This window comes from Mesoplodon bidens (genome assembly GCF_964165515.1).
Source record: "Mesoplodon bidens genome assembly, chromosome: 13".
NCBI lineage: Eukaryota > Metazoa > Chordata > Mammalia > Artiodactyla > Ziphiidae > Mesoplodon > Mesoplodon bidens.
The window spans coordinates 87,424,855-87,442,060 of NC_138169.1; the positions used below are offsets into that span (position 1 = coordinate 87,424,855).

The 17,206-nt window shown below is 52.3% G+C and overlaps 1 protein-coding gene across 7 annotated transcripts in view; it reads right to left on the bottom strand.

The window, feature by feature from the left end:
• The window catches only part of MBP (myelin basic protein), a 117,515-nt gene that overhangs the window by 25,462 nt on the left and 74,847 nt on the right, over nt 1–17,206 (bottom strand). For all 7 annotated transcript variants that reach the window (XM_081252250.1, XM_081252251.1, XM_081252245.1 and 4 more), the window contains exon 4: nt 7,140–7,561. In XM_081252250.1, the coding sequence (XP_081108376.1) occupies nt 7,140–7,561 (422 nt within the window). The remainder of the gene's footprint in view (nt 1–7,139; nt 7,562–17,206) is intronic.

A 17,206-nucleotide genomic window follows, 5' to 3' on the forward strand; every position in this document is an offset into this window, starting at 1 on the left:
TCCACGTGGCTGTCCCTACGGTCCCTACGAGCTCCGAGGGGCAGCCGGGAAGGAGGTCCTGACCCCGGGGACGCTCAGCTGGGCTGGCGCCGGGAAGAGCTCACTCACCTCGTGCTCGGCGGGCGCTCCGTGTCCGTTAGGCGCCGGTTTTCCGAGAAGACGGGGCCACAGGCGGGTCAAGCCCACGGCTGCCGGCCACCTCGGAGGCCAGGCCCACTTCAGGAGCTTGTCCTCACCCTGGTCCCACCTCCGTCTGGGCGGGACCCCCAGTCGAGGCCGCGCATCCCTCGCGAAGACCACCCCCCTTCCGTCTTTGCACATTTTCCTTCGCTCACATCCCCTCAGGAGCTGCCCTGCTCAGCCTGACACACGTGCCTTCCCAAGGCGCGCACGGTGGGAGCGAGGGCCCGGCAGCACCTGCGCCGTCCCTGCGGTATGGCCGTGGCCGCCGCGCGGAGCCGTCTTACCTGGTGCACGTTGCACAGCCCGGGCGGGCTGCGGGCATGCGGGGGCAAAGGGTTCCCGCTCTGCTTGAGCCACGGGACCTGCCAGAGGGACAGAGCGGCCACTGAGTCCACGTCCTCCAGCGGGTGAGCTCCTGGCGGCGGGGAGGGGGCGGGCGAGCGGCGGGCGGAGATTAGAGGAGGCACGTGACGGGGATGGAGGATGGAGCAGCCAGTGGCCGGGGCTCAGGGGACCCGGGGAGGGAAGAGGGCAGGGGACGGCCCCCGAGGGCCCGGGGGCAGGAGGAGGGACGACAGAGAGAAAGGAACAAGGAGAAAGGGTTAGGGAACAACTATTTCCCGGAGTCTATTCTGGGGGCCTATAGCTCATTATGGGACCAAATTTCCTTAAAAACGTTGCCGGCACCAGACATGTAAGATTTCCAAGACAGCTTCACGGGAAGAGCTGAAAGGGCTTTTCCGTGTCTGTAATGGAATAGATTTTACACTCCGGGGGGTTTTATTTTATTTTCCTTTGAGAGCAAGTGTGTTCGCTTCTGCTCTGGATTTACAAGTAGAAGTCTTTCCTGCGCTGTGGGGTTAACTGTGGCTCTCACACTTGGGTCCCCTCAGTTGGCTCCAGAGTAAAAGGGAATCACTTCAAGAGCCACAGAGCGCTCAGAAGGCGTCCTAGCCAGCCACGTGGAGTTATGCTTTCTCATGGCCATTCTTCTTTGCTGTTGGTGGCATTTAGGAGCTTAATATTAATATTAATAGAGACTTAAAATTCCTTCATGAGCTGCGAACGAGCCTGAACTCTAGTGTTGTAAATCTTCCTAAATAGTATTTGTTCCTGAGCGCACTTTCCCTATTCTATCAGCTACGAGACAGTTTCTGCTGAATCAACCAATGTTGAGGGATGTGGTGGAGAGAATATTATTACAGGACCAAGGTAAGGGGCCTGCAAGAAGTTCCTCTCTTTTGACCTGCCATAGCTAAATGGCAAGAGAGAAAGAGAGAAGGGGGGGGGGGAGAGAGAGAGAGAGACGGAGAGCCTCATAGGGGTCAAGAGATGAAATCAGTGTAATAGGTTTCAAGGGATGTCTTATATTGGCTACAGATGAAATGGATTTTGAAAAACCAGGTTAACAGTTGGTTATGCATGGAAATAAGCAGTAGTTATGACACAGGAAAATATTAACGCATTCTAGGAATATTACTGTAAAGTGAACACACTAGGGTTTCCAGAGGCAAATCCGTGGTAAGCGTGTACTTAGCTGTGCACCTCACAATCAATTTTCTCCGCATGGGAGCGGCTATTTCTATACTAGCAAGAAGTACTGGCGACTTTGATGCATGGTATTGGGTACTTAAATAAGACCCCTGAGTACTTATTTAGAAGCACATCTCAGTGGATAAGCCTGTGGATTCTCTGCCTTGATGAGGCCAGGCTGTCCCCACTGAGGGTGAAAACCCTCAAAAATGGCCTGTGGTCCATGCCTACACTTGGTCCAAAGGCAAAGAAGACTTTTCTAGTCCTCTGTTTAAGACCACATCCCTTCTTAATGAAGAGGTCAACTTCTCTGTGACATTTTCAGGCAGCTCTGGGGGCTGGTGTTAAGGCCCCTCTACTGCCAGCCTGGCTTCCTGGGCGCTGGCCACGCGGCCTGGGGCAGGGATGGCCCACGGCTCTGAGATGGGGTGGCCCCCCCGGGTGACAGACTGGCCCACGGATGCCTCCCCGACGGCTTGCCCCTCCTGCGGTGGCAGGAGGAGGGAAGACAGCTCTCTCCGTCTGTGTAAGAGCAGGGGAAGGTTCTCCACCTCGCGTCCAGACGTGCTCAGGATCCAAAGGGACAGCATCTCCAGCAGAAGGAGTGAGGCGCCCACAGGACGGGAGGAGAAAAGGCAGGACGGCCCCTTCCGGAAGCCGCGTGTCACCCTCTCCGCCTGCTACTGTTTCTCATGGAGCAGGACGCTTCCCGAGGGCTTACGAGTGTGGTGATGTCCATAATGGAAAAACTCTAAGATAACCGATCAAACCGGAGTGTGAGAAGAGATTTCTCCAGTTCTGGAATGCTAAATCCACACTTAGTGATTTCCACAAGAGATCGAGGGAGTGTTTTTTTCCCCTAATGATGAGATATTCCCTCATATGTCAAGCCAAGCTCTCCATCCGGTAAGAATTGCCTCTTCCTTCTACCAAAAGGAACATCAACGATGATGGAAAGCAACACCATAACACGGAAGTGAGTTTAACAGGGGATGAGTTAGGACAGGGTCTGGTGGCAGGATACGGGCACAGACAAATGGAAGACAGATCAAAATTAATCCCATGTCTTTGCGCTTATTTCTAGTTCACCAGCGACCCCGAACTTACCCTCAATTTCACAAATTACCTGCCATCCTTAAAAGAACCAGCCTGCCTCTACGTTCAGATTCTCCGCTGTTTCTTCTACCCCCGGTGTGTACCCTCCCAGGGAGCCCAGGCGGGGGCCGTCTTTCCTGTGCTCAGTCACTCAGTAAATGCTATTGAGGGTCCCGTGTCCCAGGCACAGGGGAGAATACCGTCATTTCCCCCAACGTGTACAGGACGGTGCTTTGAGAGCAACAGTAAAAACCTCAGGCAGAATGAACACAGTCCTAACAGGAAGACCAGGATACTGAACCGCCCGTGGAGAGAAGAGAACAGGACGTCTGTGTGTAAAGCAGAGGTGTGAAAACTGTGTGCAGAAGGGTGTGCTCGGGGCCCCAAACTCACCTGCTGGTTGGTTGCTGTGTCAGAAGGTCATGAAAATACCAGTTACACCGTGTGCTTAGTAAAGGGAGGGTCACCAAAAAAGACAACTTAAAAAAATCACATGCAATTAGTCTGTTAAAATGTTTAATAAATGCATAAAAAGGAAGAAATATATAAAAAGCAAAAGGTCATCACAAAATCAAATCACAATACAATCACCAGAAGGCAATCAGCATTAAATACATCAACATAATCTACAAACGTTTCACTCAGAGGACGCAGCAAAATCGCTGCCAACACAGGGGCACACCATTCTGATTTCTCTCTCGCCTGGTTAAAGACAGCGGAGGAGTGAGACCACAGCAGGACACAGCAAAGCGCTGGGAGCCGATCAATAACGGATCCCTGATTGATCAGGGCAATGATACGTCAGAAGGAATTCCTGTAGGAAATCTCAAAAAGTGTTTGTTTGGGTGCAGAAGCACATCTACCCAGCATACAGGGATCTTCCTCTAGAAAGATGTCTGGCCAGATCTCTTGGCAAACTGATGTACAGAGTGGCTGGGTGGTGGCCACGTAGACTCACGTTCGCTGAGACCCATGCTACGTGCATCGCTGCATCGTAAGCGGACACACTGTCGGCTGAAATGAGCGAGTGCAGCTCCGCCGCCCCGACTTCAGGGCTAGACTCACATGGGGCAGGGCACCCTGTGCAGACGCTGCCTGCTGTGTCCTTCATGTCACCTCCAACTGTCACCCTCCCCAGGGGATTACAGAATACATCTCTAACGTTAGGGTGCCACGATAACGATGAGGAGTTAAGTTACCGTAGAACTAAAATGTGTTCAATGAAATTGAAATGCAGCGGAAGAAAAGGCAGGAAACAGAACATTGTGATTAACTTGCAAGACTGCTTATACCCCAGGGCACTGACAGCAAGCGCTCTTATCCCACACAGTCAAGATTAGAGGCAGGGAAGTCATGCTGGATGCTGAGAGCAGCAGGTTGTAAATGCAGCTCTGACTGTAGTCAACAGAGGAAAACAGGTATAACCACCAGTACAGAAACTGTAGGAAAGTAGACTGATGTGGAGGACGGTGAGACCGGCCTGGCCCCTTGCATCCCCACTGGGGTGCGTCCGGGTGTCACACCACTGCGGCCACCCTGGCTATTGTCCAAGCTAATGGGTCACAATGTTGCTGTTAAGCCTGAGGGTACAGCGCTGGCCCCAGAGCGGCGGGTCTGACGGGTGGGTAGGTGGGGCAGCTTAGGGGACCCCCTCCACCCGCTAAAACTGACCAAACGCGGTGGCATCTCCGTCCTGACCACCCGCCCATTCCTCACAGGGCCCCAGGTTCCACGGACTTGGAAACCTGCTTCTTAAAGGCAACAACTCCGCCTTTCTTCCTTCCTGCCACAAAGGCGCATGGTCTCGGGAATGCACTTTTCATTTATGGCTCTCGAAAGAATATGCCGCCGCCTCAAGGAATTTGTGAGCGCTTTGCTCAAATGTCAACTCCCGGCTGCACAGAGGGTGGGTGTGTTGGTGCATTCCCAGGGCAGGGGGCGCTGCCGCTGCTCACCCAGGGGCCACCCCACGTGCCCTCGGAGGAGGGGGGCAGGCGACAAACAGCCCCTTTTCCGGGAGCCAAGGGCTGCCATCAGTTCCACACGCTTCAATCCAAAGGACCTTTCTAGCACCTAAAACAATGAGGGTTCTCCCGATTTATAAACAGAGCAAAGCAAAAATAAGGTCAAAACCAAAAAATGAGCCCACACCAATAAATACCCCAGGCTTCGAGGCCATTACGTGTGTGTCACTGGGTGTCGAGTGTATTATGCTTACACCTCCAGTGTTTAAAAGTGAACAAAGAATCCACAGTAAGACAGGTGAGGTGAGCAAGGTTGCCAGTAAGGCCCTCTGCATATTTTCAGCAAAGATACTCGACAGGAATGTATCCCTAGCCTGTGTTTATAATAAGCAACTACGGATATGATTTTGCATTCGAACTCTAATGGATTTCTTTGGCATCAAAGGGCAAGGCTGCTCATTCGAAAATCTTCTTTACTCAACATCCAGTAGGGAACAGAATTGATACTTCAAAAGTTCTAAATCAATTATTTAAACATTGTTTTCATGTTTAAAAATCCCATGAAAACGTTTTGATTTCTCTGAATCCTTGATAACCTAGCAAGACTAGTTTGTGAAGTGGATGCCTACTTCTGAGGCTGGAATCTTTTCTTTGAAAGTGTTGAAGAATATCAGACTTGATGCAATCAAGGTTGTACTTTTACATAAAGGAAGAAAAACATGTATGTCTAATATATATTCATTTTGAGATGAGGTCACAACAGTTGACATAAACGCTTTCGCGATTTTATTTTAACTTAACCCATTACCACCGAAATGAAGCTTGTTTTGTAATACATGCTATCCAGCTGCTTCATTTCTTCTGCACAGTGTAAATCTATTTTTCCTGTTCTTTGGGTTAAGCAGAATAGTTTAAGGTTTCAAAACTGTCGACGCTGCATGCATACGGGGTGCTTTGCATAATAGCAAGACTTGATTAGGCAGTCAGGGTCTGGTGTGGTTTGATAGCTGTGCTTGATAAAGCATCTCGGATTGAAATCAGCATTAGAAATAGGTCAGAGGACCCACATTTCAGGGTGAGGGAAGACTGCCCCAAAGTACAGGACACTGAAGAAACCAATCAGAAAATGAATTCTATAAGCACAAAAGGTACATGGAGTTATTCACAGGAAGTCCTGCCAAGGGTCACGTGACAGATCTCGGCCCCCCAGCAGGTCCCCGCAAGCTCAACGCTCCTTTAACACCACACAAAAGGCGCAGCTGACATCTGTGTTTATCTCCAACAATTTCAGGATCGTCACTAATTTTAAGAACTGTAGTTAGAGACTAAAGCAAATTCGAGAAACTCCTGAACTCCTGGTGTCCCAGTGTTGATGATGTTATAGGACCACGATGACAAGGGCGTCTGCTCCACACTCGACTCAGAGCCCTTACAACTTCCCAAAGGCCTTTCAGAATAAGCACAGGGCACAGCCAGAAGCACAGCTGCATCGTAGGTGTTTTCACACCCAGTAAACCAGGGGCTGTTCTGAAAAACCTCACTGCTTCCCGAGTCACCCAGCTATCCAGCACTCTAAAATCCAGCTGCCGCGCGTGCGATGTATTTGCTATTGGAATGCCACTTGGGGATTAGCTTTTCAATGAAGCATCAGCCACAGATGATCTATTCACAATCTAGTCCAGAAGCCACTTTCACAAACCGGACCACAATAGGAGCGATTTTCTCCTGTGACACATTTTTATCTACAGAACATTTAAATAATGAAACTTCACAAATTCTACATCCAAATGAATGGAATAACAAACGAATACAGTTTTGATTCATAGACGCACTCATTTAATCCCTCACACTCATTTATTTCCCTCAACAACTCAGACAAAAGAGAACGTCTGCTCAAGGCGAATTTAAATTTCAAGTTTCTTCCAAAGTCCTCAATCACATCATTGTTGCAAAGCAACACGAAGCTGGTGGCACCGAGTCCAGGAAAACGTTGGCAACAGCCCAGTGTGCAGCCCCGAAGCGGGGGCAGCGGAAGCCACATCAGCCCTAAAGCCCCCAAGCATAAGACACAAAAGACCACAGTGCCCACGTCCACACCACCCTGGAGATGTGAATTCAGAACGTTCTCCGTTCCTGGACCGCATCCCTGCTGAGCAGGGGAGAGAGGGTGGAAAAATCGAAAGCAGTGACCCAGGCCCCTCCCAGGAGCCCGTAAGCATCTCCAGCAAGGAAAACACGTTTCCCCAGACAGCACGGAGGCTGTACTCCCGCTAACGGCTGAGTTCACCTGCGGATTCCCCTCCTTTTCCGCTTCCACCACCTGGGAGGCGCGACCTGCACGCGCCTCTACCCCTCAGAGCTCACCTTGCCCGAGCCCCGCTTGGGTGCACCCCTGTCCGCGCCAAAGAAGCGGCCGAGGGAGTCGAGGATGCCCGTGTCCCTGTGTCTGGGGAGGAAGCCGTGCCTGGCGTGGTCCATGGTGCTCGCCGAGGCCAGGTACTTGGATCTCTGGGAGGGTCTCTTCTGAGCCGCCATCACATCCAGGCCCTCGGGAGCAGCCGCGCTGTCTTCTTGGATGGTCTGGAGCTCGTCTGACTCTGAGGGCCGGTCTTTGAAGGTGTTGTCCTCCCTCCCTGGGGCATCTCGGGAAAAGAGGCGGATCAAATGGGGGCGGCCCCCGGGGTCAGCTGGGTTGGCATCCGGCCAGGCATTCTTTGGGCCCGCTGTGCGCTTGGAGTCTGTCACCGCTGTGTCCTGCAACGGGGTCCCATTGTTCTGGTCCACATCTGCAAACAACAGTGAGATATGAATATGGCTGTGCAAAGCGGGGCGCGGACAATGCTGCTTTCTTCCCGGGCTGGGGAACCGGCCGTCTCCTATCAAATCCGCAGGGTGCGCAGGCTCCAGGAGCTCCACGCGGCCCCAGACGGCCTCGGGCAGAGCCCATCCGGCCCGAGCATCCTGGCGGCGGCTCTGTGTCTCAGAGGCCCTGGGAATTGTCTCAGGTGCTCCGGATCCGGCACTGGGCCTTCCCGAGCAAACAGGGCCAGGCACACAATCTCCCCTAGGCGCTGCCACGCCTGCCCTGGGGGGCTCCAGGGTTGCAGGTGCCTGGATGGCACGTTTATCATCTAAAAGGCTACTGGTGCCTAAGCAAAGCATGTTGGGAGCACTTATTTGACAAAAGGTGTTTTTAGCATTCTTGGTAACAGTGGAACTGCCCACACCTTTTGCAATTCATGCCTTAAAGAAATGGGGCATTTAGAATTCTTTAGTCCCCAGAGTCCACAAGAGGCCTCTTGCATGGGAGAGAGCTGCTTGTTCAGGACATTTTGGTTTGGCTTCTCCTCTGGAAGCAGCAGCAATCAGAAAGTTTAAGTGGAAACGGGGTAGTTCACGTGGCACAGCATCCTCCCTTAGCTTTTGACAAAAATACACAGCATTTCTCTCGAGAATGACAGTACCTCCATCTTGCTCTCAGTTACCACAGGTGGGTATAAATGAATGTCATGTAGGTAGGTTCTTCTCCAAAGTTTATTACTTACCTACGGCAAATGTGGCTTTACTCACACTATCCATCCATCAGACTGCCCAGAAATCTATGTACTAGCATTTACCAACAGCATCCGACCACCCATCCATCCACTATCCAACCATCCATCCACTATCCACCCATCCATCCACTTATCCACCTGTCCGCCTACTTATCCACCTGTCCGTCCACCTGTCCATCCACTATCCACCCGTCCATCCACTTATCCACCTGTCCATCCACTTATCCACCCGTCCATCCGCCCACCCAGCCACCCATCCTTACCAAGCACCTAGCAAGTGTAATGTCCCCTGCACTAGGCGAACAAGATGTGGTCCTTGTCGCATGAACACAGATGAAGATGAACGTTATGGTTGAATAATGTCCCCCCAAATGGTGTGTCCACATCCTCATCCCCAGCACCTGTGAACGTGAACTTATTTGAGGGTTAGGTCTTTTGCAGATGTAATCCAGTTAAGATGGGGTCTCACTAGAGTAGAGTGGGCCCCGACCCAATGACCAGTGTCCCTGTGAGAAGAGGGGGAATTGGATGCAGACACACACACACAGAGGCCACGTGGCATGGAAGCAGACCGTGGCCTGGTTTGTGTACAAGATGGGGTTGCCGGGAATACGGGGAGGCGGGTGACCCTGGGCAGACCCTCCCCCCGAGTCTTCGGGGAGAGTGCTGCCCTGCCCACACCTGGGTGTAGATTTCTGGCCTCCGGAACCGAGAGGGTAGAAATTCCTATTGTTTTCAGCCACCCAGTTCGTGGTCATTTGTGTGGCTGCCACAGGAAACAGATACAATGCGTAATTTCATGTTGAGTGATGGTATGAAAGGAAACAGCAGGATAAGGGGGCATCAGGAAGGCGCCCTGAGGGGACCGCTGGGTGACACGGGAGTGTGGGCTGAGGACGGGGCTGGGGGTGGTGGGGTGGCCGGGGTGAGGGGGGCGGACTTCTGCAGAGAAGGACGTCCAGGACAGGGTCCTCGGGAACGAGCTTGGCCTGTGTCCACCGGGGAGAAGGAGGAAGGCCTGGAGCCCGGGGGTGCGAGGCTTAAGGTGCTGGCCGGTGAGCGGGGGGGGGGGGGAGATGGGGAGGGGGATGGTGGGGGGGGAGGAGAGGGGATGATGGGGGGATGGTGGAGGGAAGAGGTGAGGCGAGGGTGATTCAAGGCAGGCCGGCCAAACTACACAGGGCTTCAAGGGCTGAGGCAAAGGGTTTTCTTTGCAGAAAGTGTCCAGAGACAGCCAAGGAATGGGGTGTGGGTGGGACCAGACTTCAGGGGAGGAGAAGGCTCAGCCTGCAGGTGAGCACAGGTGCGGGTGAGCCCAGGTGGGAGGGGCTGTGGTCAAGGGAGAGGTAGGGTGCAGGGCCAAGGTCATGTCCTTGGGGGGCCAGGAAGGAACAGCGCATGTCTGGGGGGTGATTGCCAGGAGGGTCTTTCCTTTTGTTATATGTATGCGGGGGAGTTTTTATATCTACAACCCCTACGTCCACAAATATATAAATAACAAAACCCGAGGGACTCCACACTCCTTTAACAAAGTCATAGGGGTCAAGAGACTGTGCCGTGGGTGACACTCACCGTGCAGTCAGTATATTGACTTATGTTTCCAAAGCAGAGGAACTGACTCCCAATGGACAGCATAAATGTTTGCCGGAGACCAAGTGCCAGGCAAACAGCCAGACCCTGTGACCCTGGGGTCTTTTTTCCTGCTCCTAAGGGGGTGCACACAGCTCTCAGGTATGCCTAATGCCGGCCATGCTACAGCCCTTACAAATATGTCACTTAGGATATGGCACGTCTTCTATGACCACGGGTTACTTGAACCACGTGAGAACACCAATATTTATCACATATCAAATCCCTCACTGGATCGCAGCAACGTGAAAAAGCACCATGAAGAATGCTGCGGCCAGCACAGAGCTGTAGATTTTTGCAGGGATGCAATCCTAATTTATAGGTTGCAACAGAAAGAGTCTGATTTTCAAGCTGTGCTTTAGATTCTGTGGCTGATATAAATTAATGTAAATGTAAAGGGGAAACAGTCACTATTTGTACATGATTAAATGCATTAACGAAACACAAGCGCCTCTGAATGCTAATATTTTTACAACAGTTGGCTTTTGTGTCTCTGAATATGGGTGTTTGTGAGGCACAGAGAAGGGCGCTTGTGTCCTGAAAGTAGCTTCTCCCAGGACGCAAGGAGCACAGGGAGAAGCTAAAATCTGTGGATCTGCAGCATTTTGGGTTAGGACAAGGGCAGTTTCAATTTGTCAATTAATAACAGCTTTAATCGAGTTAAAGCCCAGGGCAGAGTTCTTCTTTAGACTCTGTCTGGAGCAAAGCGTCTAGTGCACAATGTGAGAGGCACAGGTCTGGCTCTACTACCCAAACATGCACTTATAATCCTCTATTATTGTACAAATTCTACAGGAAATTGCACAAAAATGTCTTAAAAAACCCCACCTCCATCTAATGGCTAAAATGACCCCAGGAAACTTAGGGAAATGCACTGGACTTCTGGGGGTGGTGGTACTAAAATCACGAATTGCTCCCTGGACCGTCTCTGAGGAACAGAGGATGTCACCGGCTGGAGGGTGGCTTCTGGGGCACAGAGACACCCCCCCCCCCCACCGCAGAGCAGGATGGCGACCTTGGGGCAGGGTTGACTCTTTAGAGCAACTCACAGGTGTCATCACCGAGGGAGGCTCCAGCCCAAGGTCTCGGCAGCATCACTTGGGCCTGTGGGTCCTCAGCCTCCCACCTACCCAGAGTCAGGGCCTGCGGGGCGCCACTGAGAAGGGCCCTGGAGGCTGAGCTTGACCCCCAGGCTCCGCAGCAGGGGCCCCGAGCCGCCTTTGGTATCTGCGGTCGGAGGGGCAGCCCCGCGCTGGCCTCCCGCACCTCGAGCCCATTCCAGCAGCACACGCAGGGACCAGGCGTGCTGGGTGTCCCCCAGGGCCTCCCCTCCAGTAAATGCAGTGTCCGGTCACAGCCCAGAGGGAAAGCTGAGCGCTCGCTGGATGCACTGTGCGTTACCAGCAACGCCGCGAGGCAGGTTGTTTTACGAGCCCTTTTACTCATGTGAGGAAACCGAGGCAGAGAAAAGTGAAACAGGACTCGACGGAGGCGGTGATGTTCATTCTGGGTCCCCAGCTGCCGTCTACGTGCTGCCGAGTGCAGACCATCCCCAGCTCTGGGCGCCCTGCAAGCCTGCGCCAGCCCCTGCTGGCTTGAACTGGCACTAGGTTTTGCCTCTCAGGGTCACATGTAACTGCAGATGACCGATGGCTAACACGTTTCCGTTTAACAGAGGGACTGACCGGGCGAGATGGAGGGACATCCTAGAGCGCCGCCGTCCCGAGCTAAGAGCCCAGCCTGGGCCCCACCTGCAAGACACAGGGCGCTGGAAGCCCCCAGCACTCTGCAGGGCTCTGTTGCCCCGCCTCCCCTGACCTGCATGCATACATCTGCCCACAATTTACTGCATCAGCTGCCCTTGGCAGAATATGTTAATGCCTGTTAACACCCAAAAAAGCTGAGTTGAGGAATCCTGAAAATCATTATTTTCTATGATTCCGTATCATTTTTGCTATAACCAGAAAATGACACATATCACATATTCATATAAGATCATCTCAAAGAAATTGTGATGATGAAGTGAATCTTGTTCTATATTTAAATATGACTGTTTTTACCTAGACTGTGTGTCTTATGCTTTTTTCCATCACAGCCATGGAAATCATATTCCATCACCAACGTTCATCAAAACCACATGTGCGTGCATGTGTGTGTGCGTACAAACATGAGAACACACAGATGCCGAGGCACACCCCAGACCCAAAAAGTCAGAAACCATAGGATGGCCCCCCATTCTGCATTTTTTTTAACAGGCCGGGGTGGAGTGGGCAGTGAGTTACTCATTCTCCCAATAACTAGGTTTGCCCTTTAACCGAGCATTGGACACCGTCAGTGACACCTCCTGTTCACCCAAGCTCGGGGCACGTAGTTATCAGGGAAGTTCAGTGTCCAAGATGCTGATGACCTGGAGCCCGCGGTGGGGTCGGGTGTCCTGGGGCCCTGGGTGCTCTTGTCGGGAAGCCGCGCCTGTGGGGAGAGCGCTTGTCCCGCTGGAACTCAGGGCTTTCCCCAGCTTTGAGCTGACCCGGGTGGGCAGCTCTGTTCCCACCACCATGGGAACATCCTGAGTCTATCAGGGGAGGTCAGCGTGAGCACGGGCTGCGGCTTCACCTTCTGAGTTTGCCTGTTTCTCCAAATGCCACGGGCTCTCAGGTCAACAGGAATAGAAAGGATGTATTCAGTTTCTCAGAGCAGGACTGTATCGCTCATCAAACCAGAATAACACACAATACAGAAATCCCCTCTGTGAGTGCGTCAGTCTATTAAAGTTAACGACAAAATGAAAACCTTCTATCGATAAGATATAAGTCATAGGACTTCCCTGGTGGCGCAGTGGTTGAGAGTCCGCCTGCCAATGCAGGGGACACGGGTTTGTGGCCCGGTCCGGGAGGATCCCACATGCCGCGGAGCGGCTGGGCCCGTGAGCCATGACCGCTGAGCTTGCGCGTCCAGAGCCTGTGCTCCGCAACGGGAGAGGCCGCAACAGTGAGAGGCCCGTGTACCGCAAAAAAATAAATAAAAAAATAAAAAAATTTTAAAAAGATATAAGTCATAGTGTTCTTCTTTTCACTACAATTAATTTAATGTTTCTTCCTATGATTAGAGAGGGATCGACCATAAGGGATCATCCAACTATAATTTCATGGGGAAGTTTAATAAAATTTCATCTTCATGGCTGATCAGATCTTTAATGAGACTGGAAACAATAAAAATGATCATCACTCACCCAATTAGAGGTTTTGCCAATAACAAACTTTAAAAATGTGTGGTAGAGGCTTAGACCACTGCAAATCATCCCTGTTGGTTTGTTTTATTTACAGGCATCATTCCTATCTCAACAGGAGGTTCCCAGACTTCACAGACCAGTAAAATAGCAAAAATTAGGGGTGAGGTCTTCATACTGGCATATCCAGAACTTCGAGAAGCTTTTATTTTATTTACAGCTAAGCTATAAAGAGAAAACAAGTAACTACCATGTACTAGCCTACATTTCACTAAAGAAAGAAAGGGAATTTGGGTATCAAAAGAACAGAAAAGGCATCCTCTCAGAAAAAAGGGCCGTGCCATGTCTTCGGGTCACTTTTTGACCCAGGAGGTTCCATCTGTCCACACACGCCTCACAGGCCCACCTCGAGTGGAGGCTCTGGGTCCAGCGCTGCTGGTGGCCTCCTGGGAGGGGCAGGGCTGGGACACACCAGGTAGCCCCAGGGTTCCAACAGACTCCCCCTGACTTGTGCAAAAGTCCCCAAACCCGAGCACCATGCTGCCTCTGCTGAACCCCCAGAGCGTCTCACCTTGCCACCAACCTCCAACAACCGCCCACAGAGGGGCTTTTGGTATATATCATACATATACACTTGTTTTTTCCCCCGCATGACATCCATTCAGATATTTTGATAGAAAATAAAATCTGTTTCTTCATTTTGAGGGGTCAGACTCACTGGTTGTACCTACATTTTTTTTTGCTTGGTTTTAAAAACAATTGTTTTTGGTGGCCTATCTAATTAGGTTTGTAGCCCAGACTATAATTTTAGTTGACTATTTTAAATTACAGAAAGAAAAACAATCACCCAGAAACTGAAGTCACAATTGAACTAATCTGCTAGGTCTGTCCCCCATCACAGGGATTTTTCCTGGCTCAAAACCATGGATTTCCACTTTACTGTCTCTGCCACTTCTGGTGGGTCTGACATACACAGTGAAACCCGGCTACAGTCTCCTATGGATGCCCCATAGAAGCCCACCCCAAGTCGCTTCCTGGTTACCTTTTATAGGGCCTGAAGTAGAGATGACTGTTGAAGGAATTGCTGGGGTTCGTACAGTTCACGTCCAAGCTGCTGGCCCCAGGGCTCCTAGAAGCTCAGGCAGAGCTCAGGAGGCCCATTGAGGTCACCGGGACCCCGCCGTCCCAATCCTTTCCCTGCTGTAACGTCGTGTGGTACCCGAGGCAGAAATTACCCAGAGCCTGAGCATCCCAGCGACCCTGCATGGAATGGGGTGGTCACCTTCCTGGGTGGGGAGGGCACGGAGCCACAGTGGGGACGGGGCTCTGGGGCACTTGTGCGCTTTCCACTAGATGCACAGGGGCACGAGTCAAGAGTGGCCGTGAGCCCCGCTGCCCTGGCGCACTGCACAGCTTTCCCCTAAAGTGATTCCCAACCTGGTTTCCCAGCTTATAGTCGCTTTAGGAAGTATTGTCCAAAAAGAAATCCATAAACCCGAAAGCACCAAAGGTGCTACTTTCGTAACTGTTCACAGGAATCCTTAGTTTCTAAGCAACAGATGGAAGGAACTATCACTGTGGAATCCACAAAATGGAGGAAATCTTTAGTTTTTTGATCTTCGATTTGCTGTTTTTAAACTCATGCTTTATAACTTATATTGTTCTTCCACATTTTTTCCATCAGATGTCATCTTAAAGATCATTGAGACCATCCACACCATTGTAAAATGTAGATTAGCACGACTGACGCTATTTCAGGCCCTCTCTCACTGGGACAAGTTGACCTGGCAAATGTGTGACCCCAAGGTCAAGCCCTTCAGGGCGGGTGACCTGAATCCGAAGGGGAGAGGAAATCTGAAGTCACACGGCCTTCTTTAGAGTCAAGAAGAACTTAAGGGATACAAAGATGGTTGTAAGAACTAAAGAAAAGTTATCCAATACTTCAGCCCATTGCAGAAGAGGGCTTATTTCCAAAAAAACAAGAGAAGATGATTGGGTTTCCTACAGCTCAGGAACAACAAGGGAGAAGCTCAGAACTCGAAACTGAACTAGACCACACAAGTGTCCTCCAGTGGCCTTTGTAAATTTCGCTGCTCAGCTGGCTTCTGTGGCAGGGAGATGGTTTGGATCTGCTGCTGCAGGATTCTCGCCCGAGGCAGCTTTGCAGACAAGCAGTACCACAGCAGAGCCTCCTGCCCTGCCCGTCCCTGCCCGTCCCCTCCCGGCCCATCAGTGACCACGCAGAGCCTTGGCCTCCTTCTGCAGAAACAGGCTCCAGCTCCCCCCACCCCCGCCCCCACCGCCCGCCAAGCAGAGATTCTGTAGCAGGGAAGCTACAGGAAAGGGAGGTGGACATCGTTTCATCTGGTAGACCTGAGTCCTGGCCGGGATTCTCATTTTTGGTTGATGGTAAGAAGTTGGTCGAGTTTCCACGTTACTCTTCTCTGGGCCTGCTGATACGTGTTACCTGACAAGAACATCTGTGCCATCTCACGTGACCATCCACATAAGAAAGCACCGTGCCCGTCCCGTCTGTGGACCATCAGCCCCTCTCCATCCTGCGGGTGGAGGCACCGCACCGGCCGCCAGGCATGGGGTCTGCTGGGCTTGGCCTGAACGCGCACCCAGCGTCCTCCTTCCTGAAGCAGCCTGCCCGGAAAGGCCAGGCACCGGCCGCGGGGAGCAGCCCGCAGGCTCTGCAGCGCCTGTCCTTCAAGGGGCTGCCTTAAACCGACGGCCACAAACCAGGCTGTGAGCTCAGGGCCTTAGACAGAACCTCACGTTAACGCGACAGAGACAAGCGTGCAGCCCGGGGTGGCAGGGGGGAAGGGCAGGAGGGAGCCGCCCCTTACAATCACCCGCTGCCCTTGGCCGGCGACCCTCTGAGCAGGAGGGGCGCCGGGCGGGGTGCGTGTGCGTCTCTGATGTGACCGGGCCCCTCTCTGCAGGGGAGCTGGCCACGCCCCTGGGCCCCGTGGAGCCCTGGAATTTGCCAGTGTGGGCCAGGGGGAAGAGGACCCTCCTTGTGTGTGGAGTACTTCTGTTCCTGGCACGCTGCACTCAGGGTCACCAGGGAGGGCGAAGGAACAAAAAGGCCCATGGTTGTGGCCTGTGGATCTGCTCCGGCAGAAATTCTGCATCTATGAGAGGTATGCGGCCGCCCGCAGGCTGCCTGCAGAGATTTCTTTAAAACTTCGCCACAAACGAATCTTGCCAACCCACACATCTCACACGAATGCCTCCTTTGTGGACCCAGAACATATAGTTTTTATTTGCTCTAAATAGCTGGCCCCTCAAACCCTCCCACGGCGGGGATGGGGTCACGGGCGAGGCAGTCCCGCGCGGAGCCGGAGCCGGAGGAGGGCTCCCCGCACCCCCCCCCCCCCCGCCGAGTCCACACCTTCTCCGTCGCACGACAGTGGTGGCAGGCCGGACGCCCGGCCTCCCAAACCCAGCTGGTGTCAAGGTGATGAGATTCCAAAGAGCCCGGTATTCACACGGTCCTGTCCCCTGTGCAGCCTCTGGGGATTCTCACAGTGACTCTGCACGGACGCACAGAGGCTGCAGGAGCCCCCGAGAAGGTGGCATCGCCGGCACCAGCGCCAACTGCTGTTCAGTGGGGATCAAATAAGCTACAGCAGGTACTCCTACCTCTAGGCCAGTTCTACACAGTGGTGCTCAACAAATGCCGGCAGCGTTAAACTGAATTTGGACTACAGGACCGGAGTCTGCTGCAGTGAAGCCCAGCGGACTTTGATTTGGTTCTACCACCTACTATGTGACCTTGACCACGTGATCTAATCTCTCAACGCATTGGGTGCCTCACGGGTGAGGTTGGACGACTATGTGGAGCTCCTCCGGGTCACTGCTGTGACAAGCACTTGAGGTGCGCGTAATAAAATGTTCTTAGCACCGGGGCACAGTGAACACTCAGTGGGGGCTTTTGTTATTGTTGCTATTATTATGATATTTATAAGACTAGTTTGGGAATACCTTGTGTAAGAACCCATACATTTTCCGTC